The following is a 20,219-nucleotide window of genomic DNA, read 5'->3' as shown; positions in this document are numbered from 1 at the left end:
CCAGGCCCCACTGGTTCTATAAATTTCACCTTCAGATCTGCATCTCACATGATGTCTGCTTAAAGAGTGTTTCTCCATAGGCATCTACAGGGTTGTGTGTCCCGTCTTACCGTGTGCTCACTGGCCCGATCCCATCAGTTGTCTTCCCCACCCCACAATACCATCAACAAATAGCAAACAAACACCTCTACTCAAAAGTGGAATCAGTTCTGTACACTGGTTTCTGGTTTATTTCTAGTACATTTCCCTTTAATCCATAGACTTGCAGAGCCCAGCATGGTAGTGTATGCCTGTAATCCCAGTACACAGGAGTGAGAGGCAAGCCAAGGTCATTTAGGACAGCATTTTTGAGAACAGCAAGGACTAACTGAGCCTCTACCACTCATCAACAGATCTGTGTAGATGTTCTGATCACTTATGCCACATCAAATTCTTTTACGGATGTAGTGAAAAAGTAATAAAATGCCCAATGTTCTATTAAATGTGAGCCTTTTCATACATCAAGGCATTGACATCAATGTATCATAGATACCAACTAGCTTGTCCACAGAGTCTTTCACTTATGGTAAAAGAAATAAAACTAACAAAATGAGGAAAACAAAAGCAACACACGCTTCCCAAAGCTCCAGGCTCTGGGCTCCCTCGGGCTCCGAACTTCCCTGAGCGAGAGGTCTCGGCCTCATGCCATGGCTGCTATTTGCTGTTCACTTAAAACTTTTCAACACATACAAATGTGCTCAGAGAGGCGGGCAGTGATGGCACACACCTTTACTCCCAGCACCGAGAGGCAGAGGCAAGTGGATCTCTGAGTTCGAAGCCAGGCTGGTCTACAGAGCGAGTTCCAGGACAGCGAGGGCTACAGAGAAACCCTGTCTCGAAAACACCCAATAAAGCAAATGTGCTCAGAAATGTCTAATGACATTAACAATAAGGCCCATCATAGATAGCGACACACCCAATTCCCATGTACCCCCAACCCTTCCCCACACACATACATGGTGCCAGGCTCCCACCATGTCCCCCTGCCGAAAGTCCGGCCTTCCTACAGAGTAACTGGCAGGCACTATGACAACACGAAGGAGGAAAAAGTATAAATACAAAAGCTCTACCCGATTACCAGACAATGGTACTTGAAAGTAGTGCAGGGTGTTTTGAAAGTTCACACCCCTCCTCTCATTGCCAATGCTGGTCGCTAGAGTCAACAGCTGCCTCTACCACTGATGGCCACCAGCAGCAGTCACCTCAGCCGAGCCAAGACAGAAAGCTCAATCAGATTGAGCTGAATGAGTCATAAAACGTCCAGTTGTGCAGCATGACAGGGTGAAGAAAGCCCTTCTGACAAGAGGTAAAGAACTGTTTTGCTCTTGGCTGATGGTTAAAACAAACTTTGTAGGTTTTCCAGAGCAGAGCATGTGTCCAATTTGGCAGTGTCTCATGGTGATGCTTTCCCCAATACACGCAATGTCTGTATATGTGTGAGCAGTGATCCCCGGGGCCTCATCAACAAATGCAGAGTGCTCCAGGGTCCTTACCAACACATATACTGTCTACATGTTTGATCAGAATGCTCCCTGGACACTCCCCTGCTTTCCCCCAACAATGTCTACATGTGTGAGCAGAGTGTTTCCCCGCCCTCCCAATGTCTACCTGTATAAGCAGGGTGCTCCCTAGATCCTCACCAAAACACACACACACACACACACACACACACACACACACACACACACCTACCTACAGGAATGTGGAGAATGTTCCTCAGAACCGAAGCATTACCATAAACAACCACCACACCGTCCAGCCTTTATGTAAACTACTTGATTTCGCATTCCACTTCATAATGATTGCAGTTCAAGGTAAAATGTTTGATCGTGTTCGGTTGCACGGGAACCTGATCGTCCAGGAAGCAGGTCATAGCATCCTGGCTGTATACCAATGAATTCTTTTCATTCTTGAGACAGGGTTTCTCTGTGTAGAGAACGGCTCTGAGTTCAGGGATCCGTCTGCCTCTGCCTCCCCAGTGCTGGGATTAAAGGCGTGTGCAACCATGCTGGCTACCAATGAATACTTTGTAAAAGGATGTGAAATGCACACAGTTCAGAACATGGCACTTTAACTCTCACAGAGCAGTGACAGTCACCTGCCTCGTTTCCAAACTTCATGACTGGGGGCACTGGGCACCTTCCATCCCTCCCTCCTTCAGCCACTGGCAACCCCACTGCCACCAGCTGCTTCGGTTTCACCTGAGTTGATTATCTGAGATATCTCATATTAAATATGGGCTCTGAAATAGCAGAAACCATTTGAAGTATTATGTGGTACCGCTGGAGTTGGAATTTCACTGGCTTACAACCATTGAGATTAAGGGGGGAAAAAGGCAGAAAAAAATGCCCACTTTAATGCCCAAAAGGACAGTCTCCACACCAAGGACAGTTCTGTTCTTTATGCTGGAAACCTAACCCAGCACCCTCGCTTTTCCTTTGGAAAGCACATGTTCTGTCACAGAGCTGACAGGGGTTGGGACGTGACTGAGCCTGGTCCCAGAGGAACTGAGAGCCACAGCCTTTACCTCCCAGGGAATGAAACGGACCTCATCTTGATGGACAAGAGTGATGGGAACCAGATCTATGTCAAGACCAACAGAAAAGTGCGTCAGGTTTGAAGAGGATACAGGACCTGTCAATCAGGTAACATCACTTGACCACACACTCACACACACCACACATGCACACTCACACACACACACACACTCACACACACCACACACGCACTCACACACGCACGCACACACACGGGACTACACTTCAGCTCTGGTCTCTGGTCTAGAAGTTAGAGCACGCAGAACAAGATAACCTTCACAACTGAGAACTCAAACAGCAGTTCGTCCCATGCTCACCTGTGGGGGTGTGAAGCCACAGGGTCACACTCTACTTGCTGCCTAGATGGTCACTCTCCCATGCGGCTGGACAGTCACTTTTACCCTGAGCTGTAACACTAAATCCAAAGGGGTTTCATGATAAATCCCATAGGTTTCAGAAGCAGAAACATCCGGGAGGTGAGCTTTTCCCTCAGGCTCAGAGGTGCTCCCAGGCAGCGTAGGTGGCCCTGTCTTCACCACCGACCTGACTCGGGGAAATCACAGAACAAGACAAAGAGACAGGGTATGCTCACAAACAGACCATAAAAGTATCAAGCCACCTGGGAAAGAACCAAAATCACAGGAGCCACACTTCCTGGGTTTAGAGCCGTGCACAGAGCCAAAGCTACCAAGACAGCCATGCGTGGACGGACCTGAGGACAGAGACAAGATGGGAGGGACAGAGTGGGGAGCCCAGAAAAAGCCTTCCCATTGAAGGTCCACCGGCTTTCAGCAAGTTTGTTCATGGGGCAGGGAGCAGTTGTCTAAACAAATGACCATGGGAAAACAGGCATTCACATGCAAAAGATGAAGGTCACCCTTGCCTATACTGTAAACAGGAACCAACTCAACTCTGAACAGAAAGGCCTAAATGCAAGCTGTACAGTGACAGACTCTTAGCCTTGGGGTTCTTTACGGCTCCTGGCTCCTTAGTTGTGACTCACAGAGCACAGGTGAAAAAAACGAAGCAGCCTTTGTGCAGATTAGAACTTCTCTACTGCAGAACAGTGAAGACACCCACAGAACTGGAAACCACCGCACAGTCTACGTCAGCAGGAGCTGGCAGTCACACTGCCACACCCTTTGGGCCATTCACTCTACCAGTGGCCCCTCCCCTCTTTGTTCTAGCTTCCCATTTATTCTCCTGCCCTGTTGAGGCCTCCTCTCTTCAGCACCGGAAGACCAACTTCCTCCTCTGAAGCCCCTCCTGCCCCAGAAAGTGCAGGTGCCAGCCTCTTGAGGAGGTGGTGACGACCGAGCCTTCTCAGCGGGGCTGCTTCTGGCCACCTCACCATTCACCTTGGAGAAAACCCAAAGGGCAAACCAACAGGCCTACCAAGTTCATTCAATTAAATGAACGCAGAAATGATAGGCCAGCTAGCCCAGAGGGGCAGAGCATGAGCCAGGCCTTGCCAGGGGCTGACCTGAACACCCCACCCGCGCTTTGGCCTTGGCAGAGGAACACATGCCAGCCAGGCGGGCAAAACCTGAGAGTGCCTGCCCGGCCCGAAGGACGAGGAAAGCCAGCTTCTGGCCCCGTCTCAAATCCAAAGCCGGGCGACAGTGCTTCTCAATGCTTCAGTCTGTCTAGCTCCTCGAATAGAGCACCACATTCGCCTCAAGACCACAGCGGTGCCCTGGTGACTCGCTCTCAGCGCCGCCCTCCTTTCCTTCTGAAAGTACACATTCTTCAGACTCACATGGGCCTGTGCCATGCCCGCCTCCCTATTCTCTCCTACTGTAGGTATCGCTTTCAGTTTCTTCTGAGGGTGTGTTTCATGGCAGCCACAGGAAATGCACTGCAAGCATGGCCTTCTTCAGTCGTGTGAGGAGGACACAGTGGCACTGGACATCCCTGCTCAGGACCCCGCCTCCCCCACCCCGGCAGCCCTGTGCTGCGCTTTCTCGTCAGTCCTGCAAGGGAGGCTGCTTCACTGCTTACTCAGTACAAACAAACCCCCTCCTGGTCTGAACACCCTCACACCATCACCAATTAGCTTTGTCAAACGTCAGCCCCTGCCCTCTTCGCTCGGTGCACATGGAAGCTGGCAGAGGCACACACTTGCAGCACCTGTAACATGACCAAGTCTAGCACCGAGTCAGGGATTTCTAAACATTCGCCTACTGAAGGACATCAAACTTTACGTGGCACAGGCAGGAAGTCAAGACTCGGCTCTGCTGTTCCTCCCGAGTATAAAGTTTCGTCCCATTGGAAGTGATCTGTTTGAAGTTCAAACTCATTTGGTGCAGTGAGACCACAGGGCTGCTATGCTACCAACGGTGCACACAGAGGATGGGAGCGGGGATTGGGAAGGAAGAGGGATGGGAGCGGGGATTGGGAAGGAAGAGGGATGGGAGCGGGGATTGGGAAGGAAGAGGATGAACGGGCAGGAATGCAAGTTCATGGTGCTTCTACCGCCATGCCAACTTCTCTTCATGGTACACATCAAGAAATGTTTGTGTCTACGACCACGTCTCCTTCCACAAACTCGTAAGCTAAGACAGAGCCTGCTTTCAGAGGAAGATGTCTCTATTCTACAGGGCCACGCTACTTAGCCACCAGCACAAGGAGGAGAAGTCACCACAGTGCCAGACTCTTGGAATCACATTAAGCATCTTTATCAGGAATAAAAGTTCAGCACTGAAATACTCTTGCCAGCTGTGCGTTAACAATCCAGCTATGCAGTGGATCTCTCAGGACGGCTGAGCCCCTTAACTCAAGGTGAGGCAGGTCACCATGAGCACCATCACCATGAAGACAGGCTGCAGCCAGGCACTGCCGAGTTAATTTCATCCGTAACCACAGCCCCTGGGAAGAGCCTTCCTTACCTTCGTGCCCCAGGATCTGCATCTTGTGATTTTCTCGATGACACCATCAGATTGACTAGCTTGTCTCGGTACCCTGCACTCTACATCACTGTAAACACATCAGACAGAGCTCGGTAGAGATCTCTGTGATAAGGGGACCTGCAAGAGCAGCTTCCCATGCTCAGCCACAGTGGGAGCCCAGAACTGTGAGTCAGAAAGCCCAAGGCCTCTGTCACCAACTGCTCCAGGACCTCAGGCAAGTTGGTGAGCACCCTGCTCTGAATTCCACAACTGTAAAAATGGGGCTAATAACACCTGTTTCCTCCCTCACAGGTAAGAAGATGACTGCTAATGAACACCTGCAAGCAGCTTTGAAGATGAAAAGGTTCCTGGGTGCTAATGACAGTGCTGAGGGTCACTCTACTCTCACTGGAAGGCGCAGACAGCACACTGGCTGCTCCCAGGAAACTGCTGGGCCCAACGATTCGCTTAAACGATATGAAGAACCCTGGAGAGAGAAAACACAGCGACGCCTGGCACACCGGGTAGCAAGAAGTTCAGTGCCGATGGCTCTGCCGAGGGCTGCTGGGTAAACATTTGCCCAGGAGGCCTGTCTAGTTACATGGATGCCACAGTTAAAGCCAGCCATTCGCTTGGCTGGCAAGTCTCTGCTTCCCACCCAAGAACTCATTACTGAACGTACTTCTTAATCATGAAGTGTGAGGTGCAGTATCCTAAGTTACTTTGCTGCTCCAGGTTTAGCCCCTGATTCTCGAACAGGCTCTCTTCTCTGCAGAAAACAGAAGGTGAAAAGTCTCATGAGCCCATGCCCATGTACTGCTCTAAGGAGGCAGTAAGGCTGAAGGGGCTTCTGGTTAGCTGATGTTCGTTCGGAATTACCAGAACACACGTGCGCACACGCACACCCCAGCAATTGTTTTTCCAACCTAGGAAGGCAGGACAGCTTGTGTTCATTTAGCTGAATAATGATAAATCCAACTCATACAAAAATAAAATGCAAAACTTGATGATTAATATTTTAAAGCTCACACTTAAATATGTATAAAACTTGAAAGTGAAAAAAAGATGCAGAATTCCTACCAGTAGTGTGCTATTTAAATGAGTCATATCCCATCCCAGAAGTTTGCCTGTCTCAGAAAAACCTCAGTTTCAACATGTGATGGCTTTAGCTGTATCCAGGAAATAGGTCACAAAAATTAAACTTGGAGTTGTGCTCCCAGGAGGCTGAGGCTAACTAGACAGTCTCAAGTTCGAGGCTAACATCAGAGAATTGAGTTTCTACTTACAATAAGAGAGGAGGAAAGGCAGCTTGTAAAAAAAAAAAAAATAGCTTTAGCTCATTTGTTTTCTTTCTGTAGTACTGGGGCTAAACCCAAGACCCCCAAGACTGAGTTCCATATCCCTAGCCTAACTTTGCCTATACATTTTAGTGTTGTTTCTGAATAACAAAAATGCTGTGTGAGCGCATGTGTGGGTACACGCCCTTGTGTGTAGTGGGACAGAGGACGACACTGGGTGTCTTGCTCCACAGCTCTCAAGGTTCCTCCTTTCAGATAGGGCCTTTCAGTGGCCCTGAAACTGGGCTTGCAACAGGACAGCCCCAGCGAGCATCTTCTGTCCTGTCTCCACCCGGACAGATGCACAGGCACACCCAGCTCCTTACATGAGAGCTAAATCTGAACTCAAGTTCTTGGGCTGGTGAGCTGCAAGTACTCTTACCTATGGAGCCATCTCTCCAGCTTCCCAAACTCTTCTCTTAGCACAGTGCCAACGTGATTTTGCTGTGAAGGAAGGCTGGGCCAGATGGAGTGGCACATGCTTATAACTCAAGCACTCTAGAGGCTGAAGCTGAAGGGGCCTGTACCGTACCTGTGGGTGGTTGGGACTACACAGTGAGGCTCTGTCTCAAGAATGCCCCAAACAAACAAAAGATGTATGATGTACGTGAATGTATGCGCAGAAAGCCTGCTCTGGGACAGCTGCTGGCATTCCCCCCTGGCAGGCACCTCCACAGGGCAAAGGAAACTCTGCTCAGTCTCTTTGCTACTCTTTCCTGGGTCTTCAAAGTTCCCTTCTCCCAGCACCCATGAAAACAAAGAATCTTTCGGAATGCACTTCTAAACAAGAACATACTTGCAGGTTCAGGAAGGTACCGAGACTTAACTCAGACCCTGTAAATGACAGTCAGTCCTTCATCCTGGTTCTAACAGCTGATTCTTGAACAACCCAGGAAGGGCATGTCATCTGACAACCCAGGAAGGGGCGTGTCTGGTGGGCAGGGTCACTTAATGAGAGCGGCCTAACATTTTAAAACTGAAGTAAAATGTCCTTCAAAAGATCAGTGATGGTCTCGTAGTACATAGTGTATAATAGTAATATATTATACATAGTAATTTATACTATAATAGTAATATGTATTACTATTATATAGTAAAATGCACCTCAGCTGAGGTCTGAAGAACTAAGAATTGGAAGCCCACATCTCCAGGCTGTGGTAAGGGGGACAGGGTCTCCACTCTGAAGCTAGACCAGGTGGCGAGTGTCCTGTCCTGACTCTCCTAAGACCTATAAAAGGAATGCACTGCATGAGTGCGGCCTGTCCCCAGGCAGGTGCACATTTATTATTGTTTGTGTGGGTAAGCAAACACACACAGAAGGAGGTCTGTAAGTGCACACAGCAAACTGCAAACGAATGGCAAGCACTTTGCAGATGTAGGTGAAGACTATGCAGAAGGTAAGGACGACCTCAGGGGCAAGTAAGGTTTTAAGTTCTGATTAAGAAAAATGCAAAGGTGGCTGTGCTCATATATGGATCAAATGAAAAGGGTTTCAAAAACACATTTCTTAAAAGACGAAAGAAACTAAGGCACGTGGGAGTCACTGAGCCCTGAACATTCACCCTGCGAGGCCAGAGAGCCCCTTTCCACAGTGATGGGTTAACTGCTTAGTTCACTGGCCTATTTTGTGTGGATCTGAGTGGAAACACAAAGACACTGGAAACACTTCCAGTCCAGGCTAGAGAGATCTGGTTTTTGTGGTGCTGGGACCCACTTATGGTGTCAGGTTCTAGATGAATACCCTAAAGAGCTTTGATATGTTACATTCAGAGATATGGGCCACATACGAGAATTTTTAAAATGTCACCCTCTTCTTAAGTTATTAATAGGCCTATTTCATGTCAGGCCACACTGTTACTAAAATAAAATTATTTCCTAAAATTAGGGGAAATTCTACACTTGTGTATAGGCCTTTGGCAGCAGACTTAACAGAAGGCAGGTTTATTTGCATGAGTGCTTCTGTATTCAACTTCCTGTGGTAGGTTGTTTTTGTTGAGAGGTACGAGAAACTCTCCCTCCCTCCCGGCCCCCTCTCTCTTTCTCTCTCAGACCAACAGGAACATACTTAGTTGGAAAAGAGGGGCTACCTCAACAGCTTGAAAAAATGTTCAATTGTCTCTGATCCCCACACTAAGTTCAAGAATCGAGAGTGGCTGCTGTAAATTACTTCTGTTGTTGTGTGATTTCTGAGATTGTCTTACTCTGTAGCCCGGGCAAGCCTGAAGCTCATGGTTAACCTGCCTCAGCCTCCTGTGTCCTGGGCTTACACAAGCACGATCCACTATACCTGGCCAACAAGTGTGACCTTAAGTACTGGCCGCAGTGTGGAATCTGAGGCCGAGCTGATGAGCTGTTCAGTGACATCAAACTCCACGGATGTGTGGCGCACAGTCGAAGGCTCTGTTGCCAGCATATGTTTTATGCCGTTGTCACTTGTGGTCCCCAGGAACATACTGGTGCACTGAGTTACGTAGGCCTCCCACTGTAAGTGAACAATGCCACCAATCCCGGCAGGACAGGCTTCATTGGAGAGCTGTCACACTTACAATGGCAAATACAATTTTTTCAAAATTCATACTTAGTTCGAAAGCTGAAATTTTACCAGAAGCAAAAACATACTGTCACGATTGTTTCCTTTGAACTGATAAACTCACTTCTTGGCTATCTGAGAAGATGTGCCAAATGTTTGTGTCATAAACGCAATGTGGTTTCTGTTATTTCAAGTAAAAATGATGGGCCCAGGAAGTGGCTAGAGCATTAACCCTGCAACTCAATTCACCAAGATGGGCTGTTTCCTCAGGACGGACAACGCACCCCAGCATACTGAAATGCCTCTACGTGAGCTCTGCATTTCATCGCATAGACTTGAGGAAGTGTGTGTCAGGGTTAGGGTTTTCTAAGGTAGTTTAATGCTTTGTCAAGGATGCTCTTAGGTTAGACAGGCATGTGCATGGCTATTGGCACGTGGACACTAGCCGGACATCGCTACCTTGTTCTATGAAAGTAGCCGTTTAAGCAACATTGCTTCACCATCAGGCCAAGGTGCACACCCTGATTTTCCTATGAAGAAAGCATTCAGACTACGGGACACCTGCAGACATCTTGAAGGCAGCTCTGCAACTCTGGGGACCCTGGTGTGTGGTTTTCTGCAGACTGCAGGGTTACCACAGCCATTGAGTTCTCAGTACGTGGCTCTCAAGTGTGTTTGGCTTACACCTTCTCCGCCTTTTCTCTGAGGCCTCCCAAAACTGAAGGGCCAGCAACGTCAGGGTTAAGATTGTCCCCTAGAATGTCAGGCACATCATTGTTCTCAGGATTTTAGAAATTAAACACTACCATTTAGAAATAGTGTTTATGAGTAACACAACCAGCAGACAAAAAATACAACATGTGATAAAAGCTATAACGTGCAAACAGAGATGGTAAAATCACAACCAAATGTTAACATATCAAATTCTACTAAATACCACAATATTAAAAATTAAAACAGTAGGATTGAAGCTTCCAACTGAGATCTTACTTGGTTCAAATACTGCCTAATTTAACAGGCAGAAGATGAAAATAATCTGGAGGGAAAAAATGGAATATAAATACTTCCTAATTACAGAAAATAGCATTAGCTATGCACAGTGGCAAAGGCGTGTAGTTCCAGATACATGGGAGGCTGAAACAGGAGAGCTTCTTAAGCCCAAGAGTTTGAGACTAGCCTGAGCAACGAGGTAAGACCCCGTCTCAAATAAAGGAAAAGAAAAACAAATCAACATTAAAAAAGGAATCCATATGTACAAACTCTGATGCGACTCCTAGAAGTCACAGCTAAAAACATCAGACAGCAACATCTGCATTCAAAACCCCAGTGGAAATGCCACTATCTGGGAGTGGTCTCCATCAGAACCGCTAACTCCTAAGCCAAAAGTGTCTTAGTAACTGTTAATGCTAAAACTCTACTTCAAAGCAGTTAAATATGTAAGCGTGAGTTCTTAGTTTGGGCTTGACAGAGCTAAGGAGGCTAGATCAGGGGTTGGCATGTGCTTGACAAAGGCCATGGAGGTGGCACCTAGGATCACCCAGCAGATAATTTTAAACACCCGCATGCTACTGAAGAAGCCGCTTTAGGGTGGCAACATGGCAAGAGATGAAAAGGCTTGGGGAATGTGACAGACCTCAGCTGAGCTTCAAGAGGAGCAAACATACAGGTGGTGCCCCAGCTGTAACTGTGGTTAGTTGCTGGGTTCCAGAAAGTACAACAGGTATCCCACAAAAGGGGGTCACCATGGCCACCGCTAGCTAACACTTGGGAGAGTCTTACAACAACAGTTCAGGCACCATTGTAAGCAACTGACATACACTAACATGTTTATCCCTCACAAGCACTGGAGAGGAAAATCAGATTATTATTCCTATTTCTAGGCACAGAGAGGGTCCCCTGTGTCTAATGTAACCAGTGTTTTGGTTACATTACAGGCCCCACCCTCACCATTACCCTAACCCTGAAGCTCAGAGGGAACCTTGTGTACCTTAAAAGCAGATAGTTACTGTATAAAGCCAGTAAGAATGCTGTCAATATCAAGCCAAATAAACACCCCCAAAATACCACACACAGAGCAGTGTAGACACTGTGAGTCTGCAGTCAGGGAGTAAACCGGCCAACAGACAAGGCAGCAATTTCTATGCTGTGACAGGTCCTTCCATACATGCCCTAAAACACAGCCTTTCTAATCTATTTCTTTCAAACATTATGAAAAACTTTCTAAGTCTATGCAGAGGTGAACGGATACTGGGGTGTCTCATCCCTAGACCCTATACTGTTTGTATTAGCAAGCCACCTTAGACTTAATGTCCCCTTTAGTCTCTGAGTAAGTGCAGAGATCCTGAGAGGTCTCTGATAAATACTCTAGTATGCACTGCCTAGTGAGGTACAGAGTCACATCTTTACTGTTCCTGCAGAACCGAGGAGAAGCCCTCAGCACCAGGGTTCTCCGACTGCTCAAAACCACAGGTGCAGGGCTCACCCACACTTGTGTCACAATATAGCCCTAGGCTGGCCTTGAACTTACTTAAGCATCCTACCCTCGTCTTGAACCTTTGGTCTTTTTACACCAGTCTTTCCAGGGCTTTTGTATTTATTTGAGTAACATTTTGAATACATTTTGGGGCATGGGTAGATGTATGTCACAGGCCAGAAGATAAATTTCAGGGTTCAGTTTTCCCCTTCCACCACGTAGGTCCCTGAGACAGAGCTCAGGGCATCAGGACAGGAGGCCTCCTGCTGAGCCATCTGGTGGGGGGCGCCCTTGGTTTGTATTTTTCCAAACAATAAACTGGTCTAGATTTACTCCATGCATTTAACCATTACACTTTAGCCCGCATTCTTAAGCCAGCATTTTTTGGCTTATGAATAATTCAAGGACCTAAACTAAAACCAGGCCTCTATCTGCTCCTAGAGTGTTGTGTCCTTGCTTGCTTTGGGCAGTGTCTTTTCAAGATTAAAAAGGAGGCTTTAAGTTTTTTTTTTTTTTCAAAATTACACTAAAAATTATAGCGTGTCCGTGTGTGGTGCATGCACATGAGGTGCGCCCCTCACCTTGCAATTCTGTGACAGCACTGTGCTGAGTCTGACTGCTTTAGACTCACTGCGTTTCTGTAGTCTTGCGGAAGGTGCTCCCTTCTCTCCAGGAGAATGAATGAATGAATGAATGAAGTGGAAATAATGTCTTTCGGTACTGGAAGGACTCAGAAGGAAAGCGAGAGAGAGGGATGTGGCCTTGGTCCTGACACTAATATGCAGTCAATTCAACTCCTTCCTCGGGGACACACCTGAGGCAGCAGACACAGACAAGGCCTCCAGGCTGGGCGACACTGAGGTTGAGACTCAGCAGGGCTCCTGAGTGAGCAAGTGTCCCCTGGGCCTGCAAAGTACTGCAGGGCGCAACTCCACACACAGTAAAGCACAGCTGGGGTGAAGCGAAGCTGCAGAAGCTGGTGCACTCAGGCTGTGCCACCCATCGTCTTCCTGGGTTCAAACACCGCCCCCCCCCCAGCCACATCCCCACACTTCTACATGACTAACACATCTCAACCAAGCAATTCAGGAAATGGCTTTTACTGTAAGGCGAGAACCACAGCCTTCCCCCCAAGTCCAAGGACAGAACTAATTACTGCAAAGTGTGCAGCCTTCACCAATGCCCTCCCCACCACCAGTGACACACAGCAAAACTTCACAGGGGCATTCCTGCACTCTGCCCAGAGCTGAGCCACTCAGAGGGTGGACAGCAGCCCAGTGAACTGTTCAGAGAAGGAATCCTTACTTTACTCTTCTCAAGAGTCTCATTCTGGCAGTTTCCCTGCCTGATTTTGAGAATGTAGGTAACTCAGCCAGGTGTTCGCCTTTAATCACAGACCTTGAGAAGCAGAGGCAGGTGGATCTCTAAGAGTTCAAGGGCAGCCTGGTTTACAAATCGAATTCTAGGACAGCCAAGGCTACACAGAGAAATCATGTCATGAAAAACCACCACCACCAAAATAAATAAATACATGAAAGTGGGTAACGGTGGACACCATTCTTATTCTTGCCAGTGCTCACGTAACACATGCCTTGAGCGTGTCCTGAACTCAGTCACACCCATGCTGCATAGTCACTGTCAACACAGCATCAGCTGAGCTCTAGGGGCCAGCCATGGAGGAGACGCAAGGCCGGAAGATTCAGGAATCATGTCTTCACAGGCAACTCAGACATTCAGGAGTAGCCTAGAACAGACCAGCAGCAGTCTGTGATCCATGAGCAAATCCAGCCTGCTATCTGCTTGTGTAAATATAAGTCTGTTGGACAACAGACAACCTTCCCTTACCTCTGTGGCCACTTTTGCTCAGGGCCAAACATATTTAGTCTGGACTTTACTTGAAAAAGGGCCAATTCCAGACTAGACCTCTGCTGTCCAATTTGACAACCCCTGGCTGACACTTACCTAAAAGAAAGAATTTGAGTACTAGGGAAGGCAGAGGTAGATGGATCTCTGTGAGTTTGAGGCCAGCCTGGTCTACAGAGTGAGTGCCAGGACAGGCTCCAAAGCAATACAGAGAAACCCTGTCTCAAAAAAACCAAAGAATTTGATTTACCAGCTGTACATTTTAAGTGCCTGATGGCCACATGTAGCCACAGGCTAGTATAGTGGGTGTCATAGAGTGCATTCCTATCATGGCGGGCTGTTCTCTTAGTGCTACACGTGCAGGGTCTAAGTCACCAAGCTAATTTACAGCCAAGCTCTCTCCCTTGGAGGCAATTAGGTCTGTTCCAGGTTACAGTGTAACCCTTTCACACCTGAAGTTTCAGGAATGGCAAATTCGACACGTGCCAAACTACCTGGCACTGCAGATAGGATGAGCAGTGGGGTCCCTGTCTGCATGCCTGCCCCGACTCCAGTGCAGCACACCACAGTGAGGACAGGCCATTGCAGCTGCATGTTCCAGGTTAGGATCAGCCTGGCCGGTGTACTGACAAACACGAGGTATGTAAAATGAGTAAGGAATGAACACTGGGTGTACAAGTGTCATGCAAAAAAGGGCCTCTGAATCCAACAGATGACAAGGCACCAAGGGCACCAGGGAACCCTGCAACCCTCTTGCAAGACTCCCCGCTACAGCCACAGTTTCTTTTTCAAAGTATTTCTAAAGACTGCAAACAAAACAAAACAGCTTCCTAGATTTGGACTCTTATTCCTACCATTTAAAGGCAAGTTGTATTCCCTTTTGGGTGAAAGACCCCTCTGTCTTAAAGGAGAAGGGCCCAGCCTTCCCAGCATCTCAAGTCCCTGTGCTCCCTGCCAGGAGGCATTTGTCCTTTGTCCCTCTCCAGCAGGGCTCCTTTGGGGAAGGGGATGCATGGGAATGACTTCAATGACCTTCAGCACCTGCTCACAGCAGCTGCCTGTGGGAAGTTTAAGACAATAAAAGTTAAGGTCTCTGCTTTAAGAAGTCCTCATGAGGAAATGAAGTGCTCTCTGAGATTTAAAATGAGAAGCTAGTCCAGCTGTTTGCATTTTGCGCTGGTTTTAGGTTTCTACAGGTTACTCCTTAAAGCCTCAAGTCCCTTTCAGGGCCAGGCCCTTCATTCACTACTTTCCTCAGCCAATTAGACATTAAAACAACTAAGAGGGGACAACTCCATGATAGGCACAGGAAAGTTTGGAACTAACAATAGGGCCCTCACAAACTACTGATCCTATTTATAAAACATAAAACCAAAGCCGAGCAGTGGTGGCACACACCTTTAATCCCAGCACTCAGGAGGCAGAGGCAGGCGGATCTCTGTGAGTTCAAGGCCAGCCTGGTCTACAGAGTGAGTTCCAGGACAGGCTCCAAAGCTACAGAGAAACACTGTCTCAAAAACAAAACAAAACAAACAAACAAACAAAACAGCAAATGATTCTATTTCAGAACAAATTCATAACTCAAAGAAAGAATGAGAGTATCTTCTGTGTTTAACAAGAACCAGAAAGATCACAAACCAAATTTGTTGGGGTTGGAGGAATGGCTCAGTGGTTGAGAGCACTTGTTGCTGGTTCAGTTCCCAGCACCTGCATGGTGGTTCACAGCCATCCACAACTCCAGTTCCAGAGAATCGTATGCCCTCTTCTGACCTCTGTGGGCACCAGGCATGCACAGTGCACATACACAGACACAGGCAAAACATACATACACATAAAAATAAAAAAAAAAAACTAAAAATCTGTTATCCATAAGGGACCTTAAATGTGTTAATATTGGCCTTTTACACATAACCTGGTCATGTTATTCCAACTAGCCAAAATACAAATAGTTGCCCGGGTCCTGAGCTAAGGCACCTGCTGCTCCTGTAGTCACTCTCTGCTTCTTCCTGGGATGTCTCACATTTAGCCACTGTGGAAGCCAATCTCTACAGCGTCTCAAGGTGGGGGGAGGGTGGAGAAAAAGCTACAGATTTGTTTCCCATAGTCTGGGCATTCCTGTGACCTATATACACACTGAAAACTTGTTGCCCTTTTAAATCTTAACAAAGCCTCTGTAAATGCAAAGCTTTTCCTCCGGCTGCACTAATGCTAACAGCTAACACTTAAAACCAGGAGCCCAGCAGATCTCAGCATTTCATGCACGAGCATATTTCCCTTCAGGCTTCACGACTGGAGTACACATCCTCCAAAATGAAGTTCTCTTCTGACCAATTCTGCACATTCTCTGGCCGCAGCTCATCCTTAATTCAGAGCCCTGTCCCCAGCAAAAGCCTTGCAATATTCAACAACACCGACACCAAGGTAACACAAACTCTGTGAGCAGACAACTTGGCCAGGCCTGCCGGCCCGCCTCTCCTTCCTTCCCCCACCCAAGACCTTCCCCGGGCAGTGACTTCACATCCTTTGACATCAGCACAGCCTCGAAAGGGGGATGGGAGAGCAGGCAGAAAGCAGAAAAACCAGCTTTGAACTCTGCGTGCAAGGCCTCCTAAGCCTCAGGCCCCGTAAGTAACGTATAGAATGCCCACCGATCAGTGGTGACACCCCGGCCTGCTCGGGGGCAGTCCCATCAACGTGGAGGGGGTGCTGCTGGACAGACTTCCTGCTTTTCCTATCCAAAGCACAATAGCCATTTATTAACTACCCACGGAAGGTTCCGGTCAGTAGAACACACAATAACTCACCTCGAATGTGGAGAAGGGCCACGGGCTGGAAAGGCCCGTTGGAGCTGGCCGCATCCACCACCATCCCGCTGCCTGCCTTATTACATGTCAACATCTAGGCTCCAGCGGGAAGGGCGCTGTACTCCTTAAGGCAAGAAACCAGCCTCCATTTTAGTTTTAAAAAAAAAAGGCAAACTGAAGCTCTCTGCAGCTGGAGGGAACTGGCTGCTTCGTGATGTCAGTGGGCACGGAGCTCGCTGATTGGCCAGAAGCTGCAACTTAAAATGACACTGGAAAAAAAAAAAAAAAAGCCTGCAAACGGAAAGAGCTTTCTGTTTGGCTGTCAGTGTGTGTGCAGTAAAAGCCTGGGCATTTTCGGGCTCTACGGTCTTCATTTCTCACTAACTTTTAGGCAAGGATCCCAGCTCTCAGCGATGGCCCCGGAGGCCACAACCCCGATCAGACGGAGGGAGCAACCAGAAAAAGGAAGCATGTGCATGCATGTTCTCCATGAGTCGACCATTTCCCAAACTGGTCCGGCAAATTCAGCGGCACCTTATCCTATGCCCACCTGTAGTGTGCCCCCACCCCCTAGCCCTTACTCCACTCATTTAGTATTAAGTTTTCGTTGTTGTTATTGTTGTTGTTTTGGTTTTTTATACTAGGGGTTGTACCTACAGCCTGGTGCTTGCTAAGCAAACCCTCTACTAGTAAGTTCTACCCTCAGCCTTCTGAGAAGTGTTCTGATAGCATTCTGGCAACCCAGTTTTTAAAAAAGTAATGACTATTGAAATATTACAAAACCCCAATGCATTAGTGTCCAGTCTTGCACTCGGTCTCCTCCTTACCACCAACTGGGCAAGTGAGGGGTTTATAATCGGGACACAAGATTTCTTCCCAACCCCAGAAAAAAAGAGGGTTAAAAAAAATCTACAGGAAAAAAAAATCTACGGAAGAGCTGCTTAGTAGTCCTTAGCCAGGAAGTACTACTACACATGGCTATAAGACTTTTTTTTTAAGGCATAAGATAAAATCCTATGCCTAGCGTGGTTATTTTATGTATGTATTTATTTATTTTTGGTGTGTGTCTCTGTGTGCCTGTCTGTCTGTTTCCACAGCTCAGGACAAAATGTAGGGAAACCGTTTCTCTCCTTTCACCATCTGGATCCGGGAATCAAACCTGGGTCTTAAGACTCGGTGGCAAGTGTCGTTACCCACTGAGCCCTCTAGCCAGCTCTATTTTTGTGGTTTTAAAAAATGTTAATATGTTATATTCTTTAAGTTTTGCTTTCTTATTCAAAATTAAGGTTTTTTTCTCATCTATTTATGTTATGCTACTATTTACATCCTAAAACAAAGTTAATATAGAAAGGCTACTGTGGAGTGGAGCACTGTGATGTGGTGAGGTAAGTTCCCTACAAGGAGGGGCACAGCTCCAGAGGGAAGCGATGCCAGTAGGAGGGAGCTCTGGGCAGAGCTGAGAAATTCTTCACCTCACAGAAAAGGAGACCTTTCTGTAATTATGCTGTGCCACTTTACAAGCTGCTCAATTCAAGCATAAGACAAATAAGGCACACCTGCCATGCTGGCCAGTTACTTCTATGGGCCTAGCCCATTACACTGCAGTGAATGAAGGAAGACGCACTCGGTGTTTATCAGACTCTCCCTCACCAATGCGACATTTTCAATAACTGTTAAGGCAATTCAACAGGAGAAAAAAGTAACCCTGTTCATGTCCCTATCCCTCTTCTCTCAGAGCCAAAGACACTGTGGGATCCTACAGAGGTAACAGCCTTGTAGGGCTGGGATGGACTGGGGCTTTAGGCACACCAGGCAAGCAATGTGCCATGAGTTACACATCAGCACATTATACCTCCAACACTCCTGGACCGTGAAAGCACGCAATGGTGTCCTCTGCACAGAGGCTCTGCCTGCCCACTTGTCTCCAAGAGTTTCTCTGCTGACTCCCACCCCTACAACCTCCCCAACCCCACTTTGTGTCTCAAGAGAGGGTACCCTGTCCCCCAGTCAGACAGTGCTGAGAGGACACCCCGTCCCCCAGTCAGACAGTGCTGAGAGGACACCCCGTCCCCCAGTCAGACAGTGCTGAGAGGACACCCCGTCCCCCAGTCAGACAGTGCTGAGAGGACACCCCGTCCCCCAGTCAGACAGTGCTCAGAGGATACCCCGTCCCCCAGTCAGCCAGTGCTGAGGGCAAGGCTCGCCTTCTCACTCATGGGGTGATGCTAGACGGACTCACAGAAGGATCATTGTGTGTGTGTGGGGGGAGCAAGGGTCTACAAGCAAATACTTTTGTACTCTGCCTGCCAGTGATTTACTGTTTCACAGGAGGTGAGAAGGAGAGTGTGCACACCCTACGGCTCTGCGCGTGAACTGGAGCGCAGAAACACAGGGGGAAATGCCTAAAGCTTTATATAACACAGACTGATTCCAAGGCAAAGAGACTGAAGACACTTTTTGATGTGAATGATCTTAGATCAAAAGATTTCAAACTTTATTAGTGATTTCTCCCATACTCTTTGAAACATTCTGTAAAGAATTCTTAAGACTGTGATCTGAAAACCACTGATAAGACCATTGCAGCTGGGCATGAGGGGGCACTTCATACTCTCACCACACACATGGTACAGGAGTTCAGAAAAGACTAGAATACACATCTCCCCCAAACCCTAAACCTCTCAAAATATAAACAAACAGGAGAAGGGAAAAAGAAACAAACAGACAAACAAACAAACAAACAAACAGAAAACCCTAACAGAAGGCGTGCTCATGAACGGGAGCTTGGGTAACTCTAAAGACTCTTGTGTGTCTGACTAAATGCCTTCTGTTCCTTCCCTCAAAGTCCAGGCGGATCTCTTATTTTTCAAGAGAAATGACAAGACCATTGAAAATTCACCTGCAAAAACTCAAGGACAAGAATGAGGACAATTCTAAAGAGAGAGGCAAGTGCCACCGACCATAAAGTCACTAGATTATGACAGTGTGGCCAGAGGGACACAACACACACGGAGGATGGAGAATGACCCGCATCAGTGGGCTGCAGAAGGGACATATGCAGGAAACGTCAGCTCAAGTCCTTCCTCACACCAAGTAAGTCTGGGATGAGTTAGATGAGCAAACACAAAACAAATCCCAGCTACTGCGACCCACAGCTTTTAGATGGGAAGAATCAACTCTACAACTCGAAGGGACACTCAGAAATACCTGATGGATACTGCTCAGATCTGAAGCTAGTTACTTCGTATGATTCACAAGAATTAAAAAAAAAAAAAAAAATTCAAATAACCCCAACGAAGAAAATATAAATACAGACTAATAAAATTTATTTTAAAAACATTAAGCCCTTAGGATTTAAACAATCTAGTTCATGTTAAAAGAATGGTCCATAACTGTATGAGAAAGTATTTTTATCTATTAAGTAAACAATACTTTCTTACACTCATTTATTTAGCCTGTATTTATTTAGTGCACACACGTCACAACACAGAAGTAGAGGTCAGAGGACAGCTCAGGGTCAGTTCTCTCTTCCCACCCTATGGGTCCCAGGGGATAGAAGTTGGGCTTGGCGGTGGCACCTTTACCCACTGAGCCATCCCACCCAACACTCTAATGGTACAAATGACAGTAACTGCACACCACGGAGCTTTGACAACAGAACTATAAACTGTGTTTACTGACTTAGAAAATAAAATTCAATTCAGGTACCGAGACTTTTCTTAGTAATTTTACTTTAAGACTCCATTCTAGA

General features: G+C 47.2%; 1 protein-coding gene across 8 annotated transcripts in view; it reads right to left on the bottom strand.

The window, feature by feature from the left end:
- Positions 1–20,219, bottom strand: part of Ppp2r5c (protein phosphatase 2 regulatory subunit B'gamma) — a 114,534-nt gene that overhangs the window by 59,133 nt on the left and 35,182 nt on the right. For 2 of the 8 annotated variants that reach the window (XM_051196620.1, XM_051196619.1), the window contains exon 1: positions 16,472–16,661. The exons of 5 other annotated variants lie outside the window; for them this stretch is intronic. In XM_051196620.1, coding sequence (XP_051052577.1) covers positions 16,472–16,565 — 94 coding nt within the window. In that variant the 5' untranslated portion in view covers positions 16,566–16,661. Of the gene's footprint in view, positions 1–16,471; positions 16,663–20,219 lie in introns of those variants that run through there. One more of the 8 variants, XM_051196617.1, reaches the window with a different exon arrangement.

This window comes from Phodopus roborovskii, unplaced genomic scaffold (assembly GCF_943737965.1).
Source record: "Phodopus roborovskii unplaced genomic scaffold, PHOROB, whole genome shotgun sequence".
Classification (NCBI taxonomy): Eukaryota; Metazoa; Chordata; class Mammalia; order Rodentia; family Cricetidae; genus Phodopus; species Phodopus roborovskii.
Note: the sequence above shows the minus strand (reverse complement) of the source record. Positions and strands in the feature narration are given on the sequence as shown.